Genomic DNA, 17,611 nt, shown 5'->3' with positions numbered 1-17,611 from the left:
CTGGAATATGGTCATAGGCTTATGGAGCTGGGTAAAAAATTATTGAATGTATCAAAAAATATGAACTACTAACAGGATAGTATTTATTTAACAAAATTCTGTCATCCCAATATACTTTAGTATGTTTGTAAATCATACAATAAAAATTACTACTTGGTTATAACATAAAAGCAAATTACTTTAGAAATAAAGTCTAAAGAAGAATGTCAGATTCAGGGCATGGGCAGTTCTAAGTTCTACTTAGGATGATTCCTGGGCTGTAGAGTAAGTTTATTGACTAGATATCAGTGAAACTATATATAAACAAAGATCATTACATCTTTAGGTTCATTTTACCTCACAAAATGCAAATTGCAAACGTTTTATTCACTACCAAAAATACCTTCTGAGGGAGAGCGGTGCTGACTTGGCAGGAGGAAGCCTTGCATTGCTCGTACGGTCTGTGTGTTGAAAATAGGCTTAACATAATTTAGAAGGCACAATTATCTTTAATACACGTAGCTACCAAAGTGTAACTGTAAAGCTTTGTCATATTTCCGAGTTTCATGATACAACACACCTAGATTTTTTAAAAGACTTAACAACATCAACCTGACTAGTTCCTAACGATTGTTTTTGAATCTCCAGAACTTTTTCATGAAACTCTATAGCCTTGTCGTAGTTTCCAGTATCACTATACAAATTTCCAAGATTGTTTAAAGACGTAGCGACATCAACATGATTTGGACCTAACGATTGTTTTTGAATTTCCAGAGCTTTTTTGTAAAATACTATAGCTTTGTCGTAGTTTTCAGTTTTTTTAAACAATAAACCAAGATTGTTTAAAGACGCAGCGACATCAACATGATTTGGACCTAACGATTCTATTTGAATTTCCAGAGCTTTTTCATAAAGCTCTACGGCTTTGTCGTAGTTTCCAGTTTCATGTAATACCGTACCAAGATTGTCTAAAGACGCAGTGACAGCAACATGATTTGGACCTAACGATTGTTTTCTAATTTCCAGAGCTTTTTCATGAAATTCTAAAGCTTTGTCGTAGTTTCCAGTATCATTATACACACAACCAAGATTGTTTAAAGACGCAGCAACATCAACATGATTTGGACCTAACGATTGTTTTCGAATTTCCAGAGCTTTTTCATGAAATTCTATAGCTTTGTCGTAATTTCCAGTTTCATGTAACACCGTACCAAGGTTGTTTAAAGACGCGGCGACAGCAACATGATTAGGACCTAACGATTGTTTTTGAATTTCCAGAGCTTTTTCATGAAATTCTATAGCTTTGGTGTTGTTTCCAGTATCACTATACACATTACCAAGATTGTTTAAAGACCTAGCGACATCAACATGATTTGGACCTAACGATTGTTTTAATTTCCAGAGCTTTTCATGAAATTCTATAGCTTTGTCGTAGTTTCCAGTTTCATGTAACACATACCAAGATTGTTTAAAGACGCAGCGACATCAACATGATTTGGACCTAACGATTGTTTTTAATTTCCAGAGCTTTTCGTAAAACTCTATAGCTTTGTCGTAGTTTCCAGTTTCATTATACACATTACCAAGATTGTTTAAAGACCTAGCGACATCAACATGATTTGGACCTAACGATTGTTTTTTAATTTCCAGAGCTTTTTCATGAAATTCTATAGCTTTGTCGTAGTTTCCAGTTTCATGCAACACCGTACCAAGATTGTTTAAAGACGCAGCGACAGCAACATGATTTGGACCTAACGATTGTTTTCGAATTTCCAGAGCTTTTTCGTAAAACTCTATCGCTTTGTCGTAGTTTCCAGTATCATTATACACATTACCAAGATTGTTTAAAGACCTAGCGACATCAACATGATTTGGACCTAACGATTGTTTTTGAATTTCCAGAGCTTTTTCATGAAATTCTATAGCTTTGTCGTAGTTTCCAGTTTCATGTAACACCGTACCAAGATTGTTTAAAGACGCAGCGACATCAACATGATTTGGACCTAACGATTGTTTTCTAATTTCCAGAGCTTTTTCATGAAATTCTATAGCTTTGTCGTAGTTTCCAGTTTCATGTAACACCGTACCAAGATTGTTTAAAGACGCAGCGACATCAACATGATTGGGACCTAATAATTGTTTTCGAATTTCCAGAGCTTTTTCGTGATGATTTTTAGCTTTGCTATACTTCCCGGTAACACAGTATAAAAGACCAAGGATATTAAAATACCAAGCTTTGTCATAACTAGATTCTTCTGATGTAAATTTATCCAATAGTTCAAAAGCAAGATGGTATTTTCCAAAATGTCTTAATTTGTCAACAAAATATTGGAAAATTTGTAAAGTGTTCATGCTGATTTTTGTCTTGTTGGTTTTTAATAATTGAACAATTTTTTTAAGATGTGGCATTAATTTGATTTCGTCGTCTCTCTCTTTAAACATGTAAAGTGCTTTAGATATTTTATCAACGTTAGTTTCCATTTCATGTTCTTCATTTGAATGTTCAGATTGATAAACAATAATTGCTTTGTGAACAATGCAATGTAGACTAATGTCATTATTTTCTGAATGCAAGAGCAATGAGCAGTCCTTTAAACAAAGACATATATCTTCCTTTGAGTGTTTGGGATCTATTTTTTGAACATAACAAATAATAATGTCTCGTGGTATAGGATCAAACGATATCACGGAAAAAAAGTTAATAACATTTGCCAATATTGAGGATTCTTCAGCCTTTTGTCTGACAGCTAAAAGTGAAGCTTGTAACATACTTCTACGATATACCGAGTTAAATTTAATAAAAGTGGCGTCCATCTTTTCTTGTTCTTCTGAAGATATTTTCTTTAAATATTGTTTCCAAGTAAATGAGCAGTTTGCTTTGTTTACACGACTGACATAGCAACCAGCGGCAGCCAAAGCCAGAGGTTGACGACCTAATACGTGCGATACTTCATTCAACAATTGATCATCAGTATTATCATCTTTAGTGTAATATTCCAACAGTTGACAACATTCTTTATCATTCATTCCACTTCTGATAGAAATATGTTTGTTAAACTCATCGTCTTGAGGTACGGCATCTGTGTTCTGGATAGTTACTATGATTTGTCCATTTATCCACATGGGATCACCAACTTGGGGGAGTAATGAAAAAATTTTGCTAAGCTGTGCCACGTTGTCTACAATGATCAACCAATTTTGCCAGAATTTTAATCGTGTGGATACTAACGATCGCAAATTCTTCACTTTGTCTGCGATGGAACAATTTTCATCTTCAAATTTTTTAATCATATCCTTGTCACAGTTTAAACGGTATCCAAGTTCACAGTAAGTTTTTAATAGAGATTCCTCATTTTTTCCATCGAGGGTCATTACAAATGAAGTTCTATTTTTCCAATCACACGATATTTTTTCACAAACCTGTCTTGCAAGTTGTGATTTACCACTGCCAGGATTACCAGTGATGTAGAAGTATGTCAGTTGATCATTGTTATCATTTCTTAATTTTTCAAGATCTTTTATAATTTTATTTCGTAATTCAGTGCGTTCAACAAAAAAATGATTAGATTTTGAAGGAAGAACTTGGAACGAATTAAAACAGTTTCGATGATTTTTTATTTCAATGATTTCATCAAGAGAAAATTTTAAATCTTGAAATGATTTTTCAATGATGTTGACTATATCATCAAAATCATCATCTGAGCATTCCCTTTCATACCAATGTGCGTACTTGTTTCTTTCAAACGAAGTGCATGAACAGCATCCTTTGTTTTTTTGTCAAGGTGCTTTCCAATTGAATATGAAAAAATTATTGCATCAAATAATATCGTACAGTCCCACTTACAGGTTTGTCCATCTTGATATTTTTGTCGAGTTTTTTGGTCTAACTTTCTTCTTGATTCTAAATTGTAAAATTTGTTACCACTGTTGTGTGTATCATCCCATTCTCCATGTGTTGATTTGTAATGAGAGTTCCATTGTTTAATGAAAAACTTAGCAAGTTCCTTTTGTACCACGTTAATTATTTGCTGAATGTAAGACAGATTTCTTATTCCTGACGATTCCATCTGTACAAAAATTTGTTATACATCAACAAGATAAAAATCAAGCAAATAAAAAAATATTATACAACCCTCATTAGGTTCCATTGATTTAACTTCACCAAAAATTGTCTTAAAATTACAAAAGAACCTAAAAACTAATAATTACAGAGAGCATGTATGCTACAGCTTTTACCAACTGCAGTATCCTGTCAAACAACCTTTAGAAAAATTAAAAAAACATGATATTTTACCTTAAAGTTTACGTTACAAAACAGACATAAGAATATATTCTTCAGTAATTTGCATAGTCATTTGTTAATGTCATGCCTCTGTATCTAAGAATATGTTATAATGTTGTAGCTAATGGTCTTTTTCAAATTTACTAAGGTTTATGTTTATTTAGTTTCATTGACTCTAACGCATTAATTGAAACTTGATTTTATAAATATATATGTTTTACAACATGTTGTAACACAAGATCTTGTTTTTCTTTGGCTATGTACGACAATTGTTTGGCAATGGTAAAATTCTTTATCAATTTTAAGAACATGAAACACTATTTTGATTAAATTTTAATATGAAATGAGAATTTTTAATCTATGTTGATAAACTAGCGCGTTTTGAGGGGATCATTAACGTAAACTCGAAAGTTGAATATTGCCTATTGGTCGTGACTTTTTTAGAACGTGTATCTACAAATACGATAAAAGTTTCCAGATATAATTTCTATGAGCTTTTACAAAGACCTTTTAGTTCGCAAAATATTATAGATCAGAATGTTCGTAATTTATAACACATCTCTATGGTACGCACCGACTGAAAATAAAACTAAGAGATAGCAGATTCTAACAGTTTCAATAAGGGAGAAATTAAAGATAGTTTCTTGTGATTGTGTGCTGCTGCGAACAGCATTGGCTATGTATTAAAAAGCATCATTTTGCGACGTTTTCGAGAATCATAAAAAAATGAAATAACTTTTTTCATAGTTGCAAGTGCTAAAATTTATGGACAACGATGTTAACGAGGAAGTGTTATTCTGAAAAACAAGAAGAGAGGCTGTGTAACGTCATAAAGAGGATAAAAGGAAAAAAAGAAAGACAAATATTTACAAAAGGAGCTGGCATTCAGAGGACATAACAAATCAAGCTTTAGTTTGAATAAGGCAACTATAGGGAGTTTCCAAAGTCATATGGAAATTTATGTTTTGCCTTAGTCTTGAATGCCAGAAGTGACGTAAGAAACGACTGTTGCACAGTTTGTGTTTTCACTGGTGTATCACGTGATGTCCAGAATTATTTGATTGCCTAACTTTATTGATGAAGTTATAAAAATGTTCAATATCAGATTGATGAGGAAATCACAGAATTTCAGTTTTTTCATTATTTAATACGACGAAACTTTGCATAAATAAACCTTACCATCGACAAAAGACATTTGAAAAGCTACAAAGATTATCTAAAGGCTGCATTTGAAGTCTGGAACTATAAGATTTAAAAAGAAATCTTTCATAGGGTACCTAACTTTAAGGTTTTAGCAATGAAGATATTCCTTCTCTCAGTGGTCTGTTGTTTTTTTCTACCACTAGGAGGTGTGATTACAATCTCAAGTTAACCTCAACTTTGAACTCAGTATTTTACTTCACAGTAACTTCTTTGCAACTTCCTAATCACAAACACTGACTCCAGCATTTAGCATATATCGAATTTCACGATCCCTTCGCCTTTTTTATTCTGATATATCTGTAGACAGCGTCTTGTTCGTCACTCTTAACAACTCAAGTTCTTTATTTTCATGTATACGTTGCGTTGGTTTTAAAAATTGCTTCATGTTTGTGTTGATTTTTGTTGCAATATATAAACATGACGAATTATTTCAGTGTTGCAGGACCGTCGACATTTCTGCACATGCACATTTTTTTGTAAATTACTGCTTAAGTATTGTCGTTTACTAGAAATGTTGTTTTTATTACGATTATTTCTTAACAGTTTTTTAAATTCATGAATTTTATAAACAAAACTCATATTTCATTACGGGCACATTTTTTTTTGTCAACCACTGTAGATGTGGCGTATCACTATGTGTGACAACACGTCAAAAATAACATCATTTCTTTCAAGCGTTGCCAAACAGAAGAAATGATTGGTGATATAATAACCAAAAGACTCTCAAAAGTTTAATATCAAAACTTTACAAAGCTATTGGGAGTATTTGAAGTCAAAGAACAATGATAAGTTTTAATTTTGTGTCATGAAGATTTGTTAGTTTTGTTAATCTGACTATTAAGTGAGTGTTAAAAGGAATTAATAAGTTGTAATATTCATATCTTAGGACACGTGACACGAATGACGTCACATATGCATGCTTCCTTTTACACACATGTTTACATGTGCTCAAAGGTTTGATTGCCTAGCTGTACTTATAAGGTAATCAAGTTGATAGGAAATCAGAGATCTTCAGTTTTGTATTATTTAATGCTATGAATTTGCATGTATCACCTTAGCGACGAAAGATAATTGCAACGTTACAAAACGACTAAATGTTTAAAAAAATCCGACTAAATATTTAAAATATCTATGATGGCATGCAAGAGTCCATTAGCAATTTCAAACTTAATTTTCCTCCTGATTCATAACTGTCACTTCATACTGTCACAAGTATAATGAAATAACACATATTTTACAAATATACCGTCCGGACCCAAAGATGAATATAATTGCATGCTAGCAAGCAATTTGAATTCCTTGGCAAACAAACACATCACGATAAACAGGCCTTCCTTTCGATGGCAGTAATTATTTTTCGTAAGTAAATTGTTTGTATTTGCAACTTCGTTTGATTGGTATACAATTACAGGATTACAAATTGCTACGGGTATCTATGATGTATATTTCATAGTACTAAGGTGGGACCAATATTTAGTAAAAATATATTAATTAAATATGACAAACATTTTGTATTTAAGGTCACATTTATACATCGTAAACACACATGATAATTCTTTATCTTTTGTCTTACAAACCTTTTGCTGGTCGACGGTTGGAGCTTTGAACATTCAATCTTTCAGATAAATTCAACGTTCTGAAGAGTTAAGCGTCAAATGTCTGCGTCGCTTGAGTGGATACGGGGCAAATAATTTTGGGCCTTTATTGTTATGTAAAACAAAGACACAGAATAGATTACGTTATCTATTCAGTGACGACAGTATCACTTTTTAATATACGTAGAAATTTGATAAAAAATAGGACAACTTCTTCTTACAAAGTTTCATTTTATCGTTAGAAACTACAATATTTAAGCAGCTTTGAGGCAATCGTTTGCTTTCTCAGTAAAACAATGCCGAAAATGATTTCCGACAAATTGGTATTAATTGTCATCGGGTCGTCGGTATGGTCGTCGGTCACAAACAATGATGACGTTCTACCTTTGACTGATGGAAACATGCAAACTAGTCAATATTCAATATGGCGTTTGAACGAATTCATTTTATTCATAGATATGTTGATAGGAGAGTTGCAGCATTATTAAACAGTTCCACTCTTTGGCATGATGATGTACTGACCTATATCAGTGGATACATAGCCAAGAAAATTACAAGTTGCATCAAGTGTGCTGAATGTGCAACTGCCTTAACCATAGAGAATGATGACCAACCTCTCATACCTGACCACTCATAGTATGATACTGTCATGAAGGTTCATTAAAGTCAAGCTTAACCGCTTTCAAGACCTATGGCAAGCTTACAAGTCCATCCTCCAGTTCCTCCTCATTGGTAAAAGTAGTAAAAGCAGCAGATAAAGCCCTTCGATGAAGATTAATTTTCCCATCTTTTTGTATGTATTCAATATCATGTATTTCAATATGGACGAACAATTATGGGAACTAAAGCAGACGAAATCCGTTTAGTTTGGTAGACAAACGCCTCGAGACAACCAAACGACCTATTTACACAACACTTCGCAAGCGATATTTTCGCCTGTATTCCAATAATAATTGTCTAATATGGCTTCAAAACATTTTTAATAACGCTTTGTTTCCAATAAAACTTGATTGTTTAAGTACAGCCTATCAAGATCGTTGATACCAAAGTTTGTATTCTGTCCAGACTTACCTATTTTCATGCAGTTTAATCATATAATATTGTTTTACTTCTATAGATAAATACTTAAATCAATTTGGTGGTGGTAATCAATATGCATATTATCACGAAGAAGATGAATCAACTTTCCATCTTGTTGACACAAGTTGACCACAAAAGCCTGTTTACATGCGCAATAGGAACAAATTCAGTCAGGTACAATAGAAAATGTTTCTATACTTTTAAGTCTCAAAATAAAATCACTTCTTTATTATATTTGTAAATTTCTTCATCTAAATTACTCCTTTTTATATGAACAACATTAACATAAAATTTTTTATTTTTTAGAGAAATAATTGACGTGATAAAGAGCGTCAGATGCCACGTCAACAAGCTGGGATGCAGAATTTGCTGAAGACTCGTGACAACAGACTCCTTCGTAAATTGCAGAAACAATTTGCCTACAGAAACAACTGGCAGGAGCGTAGAAATCAGGTTTGTGCTAAACATAGTTGAGAGGGAGGGAGGGTAAGTTTTAAGGTGAAACCTCAGTGAAGAAAGTGGACAAAAGAATTGTGATAGTGTGTTACATGTATGTAAACTTTGAACTCCAAAGGATACATTATAAATTTATAGTAATTATGCGACTTGCATAAGATATTATGGTGCACAAACCGATGTACCTCAACCATGAACACCTCAGAGGATACATAATAAATATATAATAACATGACTGGTACACTTATGGATATACTGTAATTTTATATCTATATATTTAACCTATATATAGACTCCTCAGAGGATACATAATAAATATATAGTAACATGACTGGTACACTTATGGATATACTGTAATTTTATATCTATATAGTTAACCTATATGTAGACTCCTCAGAGGACTCATAATAAATATATAGTAACATGACTGGTACACTTATGGATACATTTCCTAAGCATTTTTCTTTCTTAGATCACGATTCTTGTCTCAACAATTGTTCGAAAGAGAAGTCACTTTTAACCAACGATTTATGATGGTAAGATTTTTACATCAACAAAATAAACTCATGAGAAAGTTATGTTTATCTCAGGTGTTTAAATTAGCTATTGTAACTTTACAAAATTTCATTTTTTACAGATGAATAAAATTACGCCATTGTCAAACGCCCAAATTTCGACAATTTTTAATGTGAAAATCTTGTCGAATAAAAACATGGAATTTATCTTTATCAAAAAAACAAATTATAAAAATCCTAATTTTCTTACTGCAGTCAATATTTTCAATTTCATGCCGTGTGCGACATGCACAATTGTAAGAAATGGCCAATCTTGTTTCTGTGCTTGCCGTCGTCGACATGAAACTGGGGATGTTTGTCAGATAGCCTGAAAATTAGCTTGATACGATGGTTAATATCGTCCATTCTTTTTCTTCCGAAACAAGTTTAACTGTTTTCAGTATGTTGGTCCAAATGTCGAAAATCAAATGAAAAAAATAGTAATTTATCTTTTTGTGAAAGGACAATCCTTGCACATTATAGTGTTTTAGTCTGACTCTAGTCTTTACGTCTACTTTTGTGTCTACCTTTTTATTTCCATTAGTCTTCCTCTTTTTGTCTTTCGTGAATCTTTTTGTATATCTTTTTGCTTTATTTGTGTGACCTTTTTGTCTATGTTTTTGTCCACCTTTGTGTCTACTTTTTTGTCTAATTTAAATCAATCTCATTTCATTTAAACCTCATTTTTAATTTATATTTGATTTTCTTGGGATCAGAGATAACCACAACATTTTGTATTGTGATTTTGTGGTAAAATCATTTATGTAGCTAGGAGAATCATTTCAAAGCAATGTAAAGCAAAAGCAAGACATGAATGTCATAGCAATGAAAATGACTCATTACTGTCCATATTAGTAGTAAAGACACCAGTAGAAATGACTCATTTACTGTTCTTATTAGTTGTAAAGACATTAGCCAAAAATGTCTGGTCATGTCATTCACTCTTGAACATGGATACATACTTTAAAGGAGGGTGTTGACCTAGAAATGTATTCCTAATATAAACTTTTTATAGCTTGTACAAAACTTCTCTAATGTTCAAGTAATGTTTTGGAAAAAAAATAAGAAGTTCCTTGCAAAATGAAATGCTAACTGTTACTCTTCAAGATGCCCTGGGAATAAATGACATAGCAGACTCCTTATTTTGGGTAGGAGGCATATATTCATTTATTCATGTTCTGCCATATTAAGTTCCTTTGAAGTCCATTGTTTTCAAAGGAATAAGTCATGCATGTATGAATTTGTGCCCCCAATTAACAAGTATCCTGGGATTTTTTATATATTACTAAATCTGGTAGTCTAAATTCTGGTAGTCGGACACTTAAATGTGTCATTTTTACTTCTGTCAATGCTATGGCAAGGATATCCTGCTTTTTCTTCTTCAGGTTATTTATAACGTTTACTTTACATTGCCTTTATTGTTTGAACTATAATAAAGTATTATTGAATCAATCATTAAATGGTTAAATGTGTCATTAAATAAATATTTCCTCCAAAGTAAAAAAACAACAATGTCACAACAATTAAGATGTTAGTCCCCATGTAAAATATGATTGAATCAAATAACAATAACTGCATATCAATTTCAAACAACTACAATTCTCGTAAATAGAAAGCATATTTTTGTAAATTATATGAATGAATAGAAATAAATATAGAAAAGATTCATACCTATATAGCAAAGCAAATCTTGTGGGCTTTTCAGCATTTCAAAAAGGGATGTTACATGATCGTGGTTGCTGTAAGATCAGCATTTACTCTCATTATACAAGAAAATGACCCAACAACATTCATTTTAAGGAACTTCACTACTTCTGAATAGCTTGATTTTGGAAACTAAACCCATAAATATACTTTGATAGTTCCATACAAGTTTCTTAATAAAAACTGTTTCAGTAAATAAATGACAGTTGAAAACTCGAAATTACAAATATTTGAATATTGTCAATAATATGTTAAACCTTTTATAAATATACAACTGTTGTTATTTGAACCTTTGTTAAAATAACACTTCAATACAACTGTTTCTAATCAGCTTTAGTATAAAGAAGACAGACCTAAAAGGAAAAGAGAAATTGATTTTCTTCTTCATTGAAAATGAGCAATAAATTCATTTCCTCTTCTTCTATCTCCTTGTACGTTTTCTCAAAATAAGAATATTTTATCTTCTAGCCATAAAAAGATAAATAGAAGTCCAAAAGCTTCAGTTTCAATATCTATAGTTTGTTTATAACCAAATGAAGATTTTTGTATATTATTGCAGTACATGTTCAGGTCCAAATGTTGTTAAAATAACCATCGCTCGTTCAAAAAAATCTTTTCCTTTTTCGTACTCTCCCATTTTTATGTAAACCAAACCCATATTGCTGTACGTTGCCACATTATTAACATGGTCAGGTCCAAGTGCTTTCGTCAGAATTTTCATCGCTCGTTCATAAAAATCTTTTGCCTTTTCGTACTCCCCTATGTCATCGTAAACCAAACCCAGATTGTTGTACGTTGTCGCAATATTAACATGGTCAGGTCCAAATGCTTTCGTTTGAATTTCTATCACTCGTTCATAAAAACCTTTTGCTTTTTCGTACTCTCCCATATCACTGTAAACCGAACCCAGATTGTTGTACGTTGTCCCAATATTAACATGGTCAGGTCCAAATGTTTTTGTTTGAATTTTCATCGCTTGTTCATAAAAATCTTTTGCTTTTTCGTACTCTCCCATATTATCATAAACCGAACCCAGATTGTTGTACGTTGTCGCAATATTAACATGGTCAGGTCCAAATGTTTTTGTTTGAATTTTCATCGTTCGTTCATAAAAATCTTTTGCTTTGTCGTACTCTCCCATATTATAATAAACCGAACCCAGATTGTTGTACAATGCCGCAATAATAAAATGGTCATGTCCTTCTGCTTTTGTTTGAATTTTCATCGCTCGTTCATAAAAATCTTTTGCTTTTTCGTACAATCCCATATTACTGTAAACCAAACCCAGATTGTTGTATCCTATCGCAATACTAACATGGTCAGGTCCAAATGCTTTCGTTTCAATTTCTATCGCTCGTTCACAAAAATCTTTTGCTTTTTTGTACTCTCCCATTTTACTGTAAACCAAACTCAGATTGCAGTACGTTGTTACAATACTAACATTGTCAGGTCCAAATGCTTTTGTTTTAATTTCTATCACTCGTTCATAAAAACCTTTTGCTTTTTTGTACTCTCCCATATCACTGTAAACCGAACCCAGATTGTTGTAGGTTGTCCCAATATTAACATGGTCAGGTCCAAATGCTTTTGTTTCAATTTTCATCGCTCGTTCATGAAAATCTTTTGCTTTTTCGTACTCTCCCATACAAAAGTAAATCGAACCTAGATTGTTGTACGTTGCCGCAACATTAACATGGTCAGGTCCAAATGCTTTCGTGCAAATTTCTATCGCTCGTTCATAAAAAACTTTTGCTTTTTCGTATTCTCCCATATTTCTGTAAACCAAACCCAGATTGTTGCACGTTGCCGCAATATTAATATAGTCAGGTTCAAATGCTTTCGTTTGAATTTTCATCGCTCGTTCATAAAAATCTTTTGCTTTTTCGTACTCTCCCATTTTACTGTAAACCAAACCCAGATTGTTGTACGTGGTCGCAATATTAACATGGTCAGGTCCAAATGTTTTTGTTTGAATTTCCAACCTTCGTTCATAAAAACCTTTTGCTTTTTCGTACTCTCCTATATTATCGTAAACCAAACCCAGATTGTTATACGTAGTCGCAATATCAACATGGTCAGGTCCAAGTGTTTTTGCTTGAATTCGCATTGCTCGCTCCAGAAAATCTTTAGCATTTTCATATTCTCCATACTTCCAATGCAACTCACCCAGCTCGTTGTACGAATATGAAACATCAATATGATCAACACCGAGCACTTTAGTTTGAATTTCTGTTATTTCATAAAGTACTTTAGTTGCAAGTTTATAGTTGCAAAATCTTTCCAAAACATCTACAATATATTTGGCAAATTTCCAATTTCTTTCATCAAGTTTTTGTTTTGATGATTTTACATCGATTAACTTATTTAGGAAATGTTGAAATGATGAATTTGTTATGAATATAATTAGATGTGGAATTATTTTGATTTCATCTTCTCTGTCTTTAAAATGATTTAGTGTCCAAGAAACTTGACAGACAAGATCAACTGCAGACTTTTTAGAATTATTTTCGTTTTGTTTACAGCCAAAGGTCTGCGATGAATAATTTATGATGGCTTCGTGTACAACGCTGTGCAGGCGTATGTCGTTGTTTTCCGTTTGAAGGAATAAAGAACAGTGCTTTAATTGAAGACAGACATCTTCTGCAGATATTTGTGGATCAATGCTTTTAACAAATGATATTATAATATCTTGTGGTAAGGGATCGAAAGATATTATTGAGAAAAGTTTAAAAACATGTTCCAACAATATGGATTCTTCAGCATTTTTTTGTACTGCAAACATAACAGTTTTCATTCCTAAGTAAGCTGGGTTTATTTTTTGAAAATTGCCATCCATTTTCTGTCCCTCTCCTTCATTCAACTTATCAAAATATTGCTCCCAGGTGAATGTCGGATTTGCACTTTTTACACTACCTACGTAGGAAGCAGCATTTGCCAGGACCAATGGTTGACGATCTAATTTGTCTGATAGATCCTTTAAAAATTTTTCATCTTTATTATGAATATCAGAAAAGACAGATAAAAGTTGTCGACATTCTTCATTGTTCATACCAAGACTAACTGAAATGTGTTTATTTAGATTTCCATCTGGTGGTATAGCATCTGTATTTTGAACAGTTACTATAATTTGACCATTTTTCCAGCTATTATCACCAACTTGGGGTAATAATGGATAAATCTTATGAAGTTCAACCACGTTATCTACAACAATCCACCATGTTTGCCAAGATTTCAGTTGTTGTGTCAGCAATAATTGAAATTCTTTAATTTTGTCTTCGCTGCTTTTTGCTTCTTTCTGAATATATTCAATGACCATTTTATCATTGTTAAAGCGTTGACAAAGTTCAGCATAAGTTTTTAAAAGTGATTCTGCATTATTTCCTTCGAGTGTCATCACAAATGTTGTTCTATTTTCCCAGTCTACTGACTTAAACATTTCATCGCAAATTTGTCTGGCTAATTGAGATTTACCAGAACCAGGATTACCAGAAATATAGTAATATGTTAGTTCATTATTGTTAGTACTGCGCAAGTTATTGAGATCTGCTGTGATTTGATTCAGTAATTCTGTACGTTTTACGACATCGTGATTTGGTTTGCAAGGAAGTACTTGAAAAGAATTAAATCTGTTTCGTTGACATTTAATTTCATTAATTTCAGTGAATGAAAATGCTAGATCTTTAAATGACTTTTCAATATCACAAGCCACTTTGTCAAATTCGGTATCAGATACTCTTCCAGGATTATCATGAATAAATTTGTTTCTAACAATACGAAGTGCATCAACTGCAGATCTAACTTTTGGGTTAACTTTTGTTCCAATTGATTGGGAAAACAGTATTGCTGCAAATAGTGTTGTACAATCCCACTTGCTTGTGTCACCCACTTGAAACTTTGACAAAATATGGCTGTCAAAATTTCTCTTTTTTGTTCTTTCAATATTGAACAACTTCTGACCACTAACGTTTGTATTATCCCATTCTCCGTGGGATTTTTTGTAATTAATGTCCCACTCTTGGATAAATAAATCAACAAGTTTCTTCGTAACAACATCTGTAAGTATTTTCTGAATGTAGTAGTTATTCCTTTCTTCTCTTGACTCCATCTAAGGATTATAAAAGGATTAAGATGAACATGGATACAGTTCATTAATCATAATTTATGGACAACTGAAATATGTTGAATATTATCAGTTCGTAAATTTTCAGTTGTATATGAAAATGGTTAATGAAGCTGGTAGCCAAAAACAGCTTGTGAATATTTTTGTTTAAAGTTGTCCTGCATTTAGGCATTTCTGTGGAAGTTAGAGAAGTTTTTAAAAACCTTCATAAATAATAATACCTTGTATCGCTCCATGGTCATTCTACCGTGTCGTCAAGAAAAGTGAAGCAAGTTTAGTTTATAAGTTTTAGTTTATATAAATTTCTGCAACGACTGCGTATAGAAAAATAGACCAGGCGGAGAAATGTTATCGTCCCCCAACGCTGGAGTTTACTTCAGTAGACTTTTTGGTCAATTTTGGGGCGTTGATATCAAAAAACGATGTCATACGGGCAATTTTTGGGGGCTTCAAGCCTCCTTTCCATAAAAATTGTTATTTTAGCTTTATTTTCAATAGACATACACTATGACATCGTAAAACGTTTAAACTTATCAAAAGAACAAAAAATTAGTAAAGAAAGCCAAGAAGAAAAATAGAATAACGTTTTACCTTGAGATTTGTCTAAATGTTTAATGCTTTTTGGTGAACGTCATTTCCTGGCGTACGTCTGCAAAGAAATTTTTTGGAAACGAACTTTACCAGGGGCGCCAGAGCCACGAGGGCAGATGGTTACCCCTTTTCACATTTTGAACAAATGGCAGACGTATATTTTAATTCCCGATATGCGAGTTCCCCACTTACAGATTCTTTGACTTTTATCTGATTCGAAGACTTGTTAGCTAGTGTGTCTTTAATTCAGCTGTAATTTAGCGCGTTTTTCATAAACCATTTTTATTAGTATCTAAGGACGAAATAAACATTAATTTTGACGGCAGAGAATGTAATGTGTAAATACTGTTTACTTTGAAAAATTTACATGTTAAATTAGTAACGTTTTTGTTATGAGGAAAATAAATTTTCACGTTTGTGGGAACGGCAACTACACAGTCCAATTTTGCTGGCAGAATTTTTTATCACTTGTGTTGAGTCATGCTTATAAAGAGCAAAAATACGTTTAGGGAAATAGAATGTACATAGTTGGGTTTAGCAGTGTATCCGCTCCCATACGGTTAACACCCAACAAACACTTATTGACGTAATATATGACGTTATTGACGTCATATATGATGTCCTTATGTACCATATGTATATTAGATATTAAGTTTGAAAATTTGTAATCCAGGCATTTAATAAATGAAAGATAAAAGTTTCTCCGGATTTAAAGTGAGTTTTAATGAGCTTTCGACTCGTTGCTTCGAGCCTTGATCAGAATGAAAAATATTTTTCATTCTGATGAAGGCTCGAAGCAGTCTCACTTTAAAATCGGAAAACTTTATCTTTCATTTATATTAGATATTAGATAGAACAACTATTTGACCAATGATAATATTTGTTATTTGTAATGAATACTATATAAATATTGCTCTGTAAAACAATAAAATCAGTTCGTTCAATAAGTCGAAATTTGGAGCAATACCACGTGATTTACGAGCAAAGAAAGCTGCAAATAAAAAGAACAAGACAATTGCTGATACGAGTGGTCAAACCAATTAGCATCATTTTTTCATTCTAAAGAATTGGTGGAAAATTACACACGATAACGAAATATTAGAAAGGGAAGATCTCACCCCATCAACTAGCAGTACTGACTGTGACTCAGGCCGTGAAACATCAATGGTGAATTTTGATCCATGGATCAAAGTTATGAGCGACTTCAACGATGGAAAAAAGCTTCGAAGTAAAAATAAAGGAAGATTTTTACAGTCCAAATGGCTCAAAAAATTACTAATGGCTCTCATATCACTGCGAGAAGAGGGCAACATTTTGTAAAACGTGTACAGAATACAGGCAAGCGTACAATATTCACCATTCATCTTCACTCAATCTGGCACTGGTTTCTGTAACTGGAAGAAAGGCGTAGAACGTCTAACAGGTTACAACCAAAGCGGAATCCACAAAAATGCTACTAAACAGAAAAGAAATACCCAGCCTACAGTTGATTTGCAGGTAAGTAGCCATGTAAAAATGCAGCAACGTCTTAGGCGACAAGGCTTGGTGGCCCATTTGAATATATTAAAAACACTTCTTACACAGTGTGTAGCAAGTCAGAGTGATAAAGACGAGGAGTCGAACATCATTCAATTTAAAAAAGACATCGATCAAGAAGGATTACATCTCCTTTTAAAACAAAATCAATACATGTCTCATGATATTTTAGTTGAACAAGAAGAAAGATTGGTGCTGAGTGCAAGAAGAAGTCTTTTTAATGAAGTAAATAGTAGTAAATTTTATGCTATAATTTGCGATGAATCAAGTGACATTTCGAAAACTGAAATTATCTATTTCTGCTCACCATTGAACTGAAAACTACAACGTTTTAGAAGATTTTATTGGCGTCATGCCATGTGACGAGGGTTTATCATCTGAAGTCCTTTTTAAAGTATGTTAAAGACATATTGGTGCATTGCAATTTGCATCCTCAAAGAATGGCTGCTATGGCATTTGATGGAGCTTTAGCAATGAAAGGTTGGCGATGCTAATAAAAGATGAAGTTTGA

At 32.7% G+C, this 17,611-nt stretch overlaps 2 protein-coding genes and 2 long non-coding RNA genes across 4 annotated transcripts; 1 reads left to right on the top strand and 3 right to left on the bottom strand.

Annotated features, from left to right (window-relative positions):
- Positions 1-543: 543 nt before the first annotated feature.
- On the bottom strand, positions 544-3,618 carry LOC124457350 (the record flags this gene model as incomplete). The annotated part of the gene is made up of 2 exons (XM_047007618.1): positions 544-673; positions 2,843-3,618. Coding segments are annotated over 2 exons (906 nt in total), but the record flags the coding sequence as incomplete, so codon positions are not given.
- Positions 3,619-8,066: 4,448 nt separating this feature from the next.
- Positions 8,067-9,173, top strand: LOC124457613. Its single transcript, XR_006952686.1, has 4 exons — positions 8,067-8,107; positions 8,177-8,313; positions 8,446-8,592; positions 9,068-9,173. It is a non-coding gene; the product is annotated as an uncharacterized LOC124457613 (long non-coding RNA).
- Positions 9,174-10,748: 1,575 nt separating this feature from the next.
- On the bottom strand, positions 10,749-11,404 carry LOC124457622. Its single transcript, XR_006952695.1, has 2 exons — positions 11,207-11,404; positions 10,749-10,888 (listed from the first exon to the last, which is right to left on the bottom strand). It is a non-coding gene; the product is annotated as an uncharacterized LOC124457622 (long non-coding RNA).
- On the bottom strand, positions 11,404-15,215 carry LOC124457349 (nephrocystin-3-like). The gene is made up of 6 exons (XM_047007616.1): positions 15,195-15,215; positions 14,543-14,958; positions 12,451-12,835; positions 12,259-12,289; positions 11,445-12,152; positions 11,404-11,411 (listed from the first exon to the last, which is right to left on the bottom strand). Exons 1-6 carry the CDS (start codon positions 15,213-15,215, stop codon positions 11,404-11,406), a joined length of 1,569 nt encoding a protein of 522 aa, XP_046863572.1.
- Positions 15,216-17,611: the final 2,396 nt, after the last annotated feature.

Source organism: Xenia sp. Carnegie-2017, unplaced genomic scaffold (genome assembly GCF_021976095.1).
Source record: "Xenia sp. Carnegie-2017 unplaced genomic scaffold, XeniaSp_v1 HiC_scaffold_6, whole genome shotgun sequence".
NCBI lineage: Eukaryota > Metazoa > Cnidaria > Anthozoa > Malacalcyonacea > Xeniidae > Xenia > Xenia sp. Carnegie-2017.
This window is presented reverse-complemented; position numbering and strand designations above follow the sequence as displayed.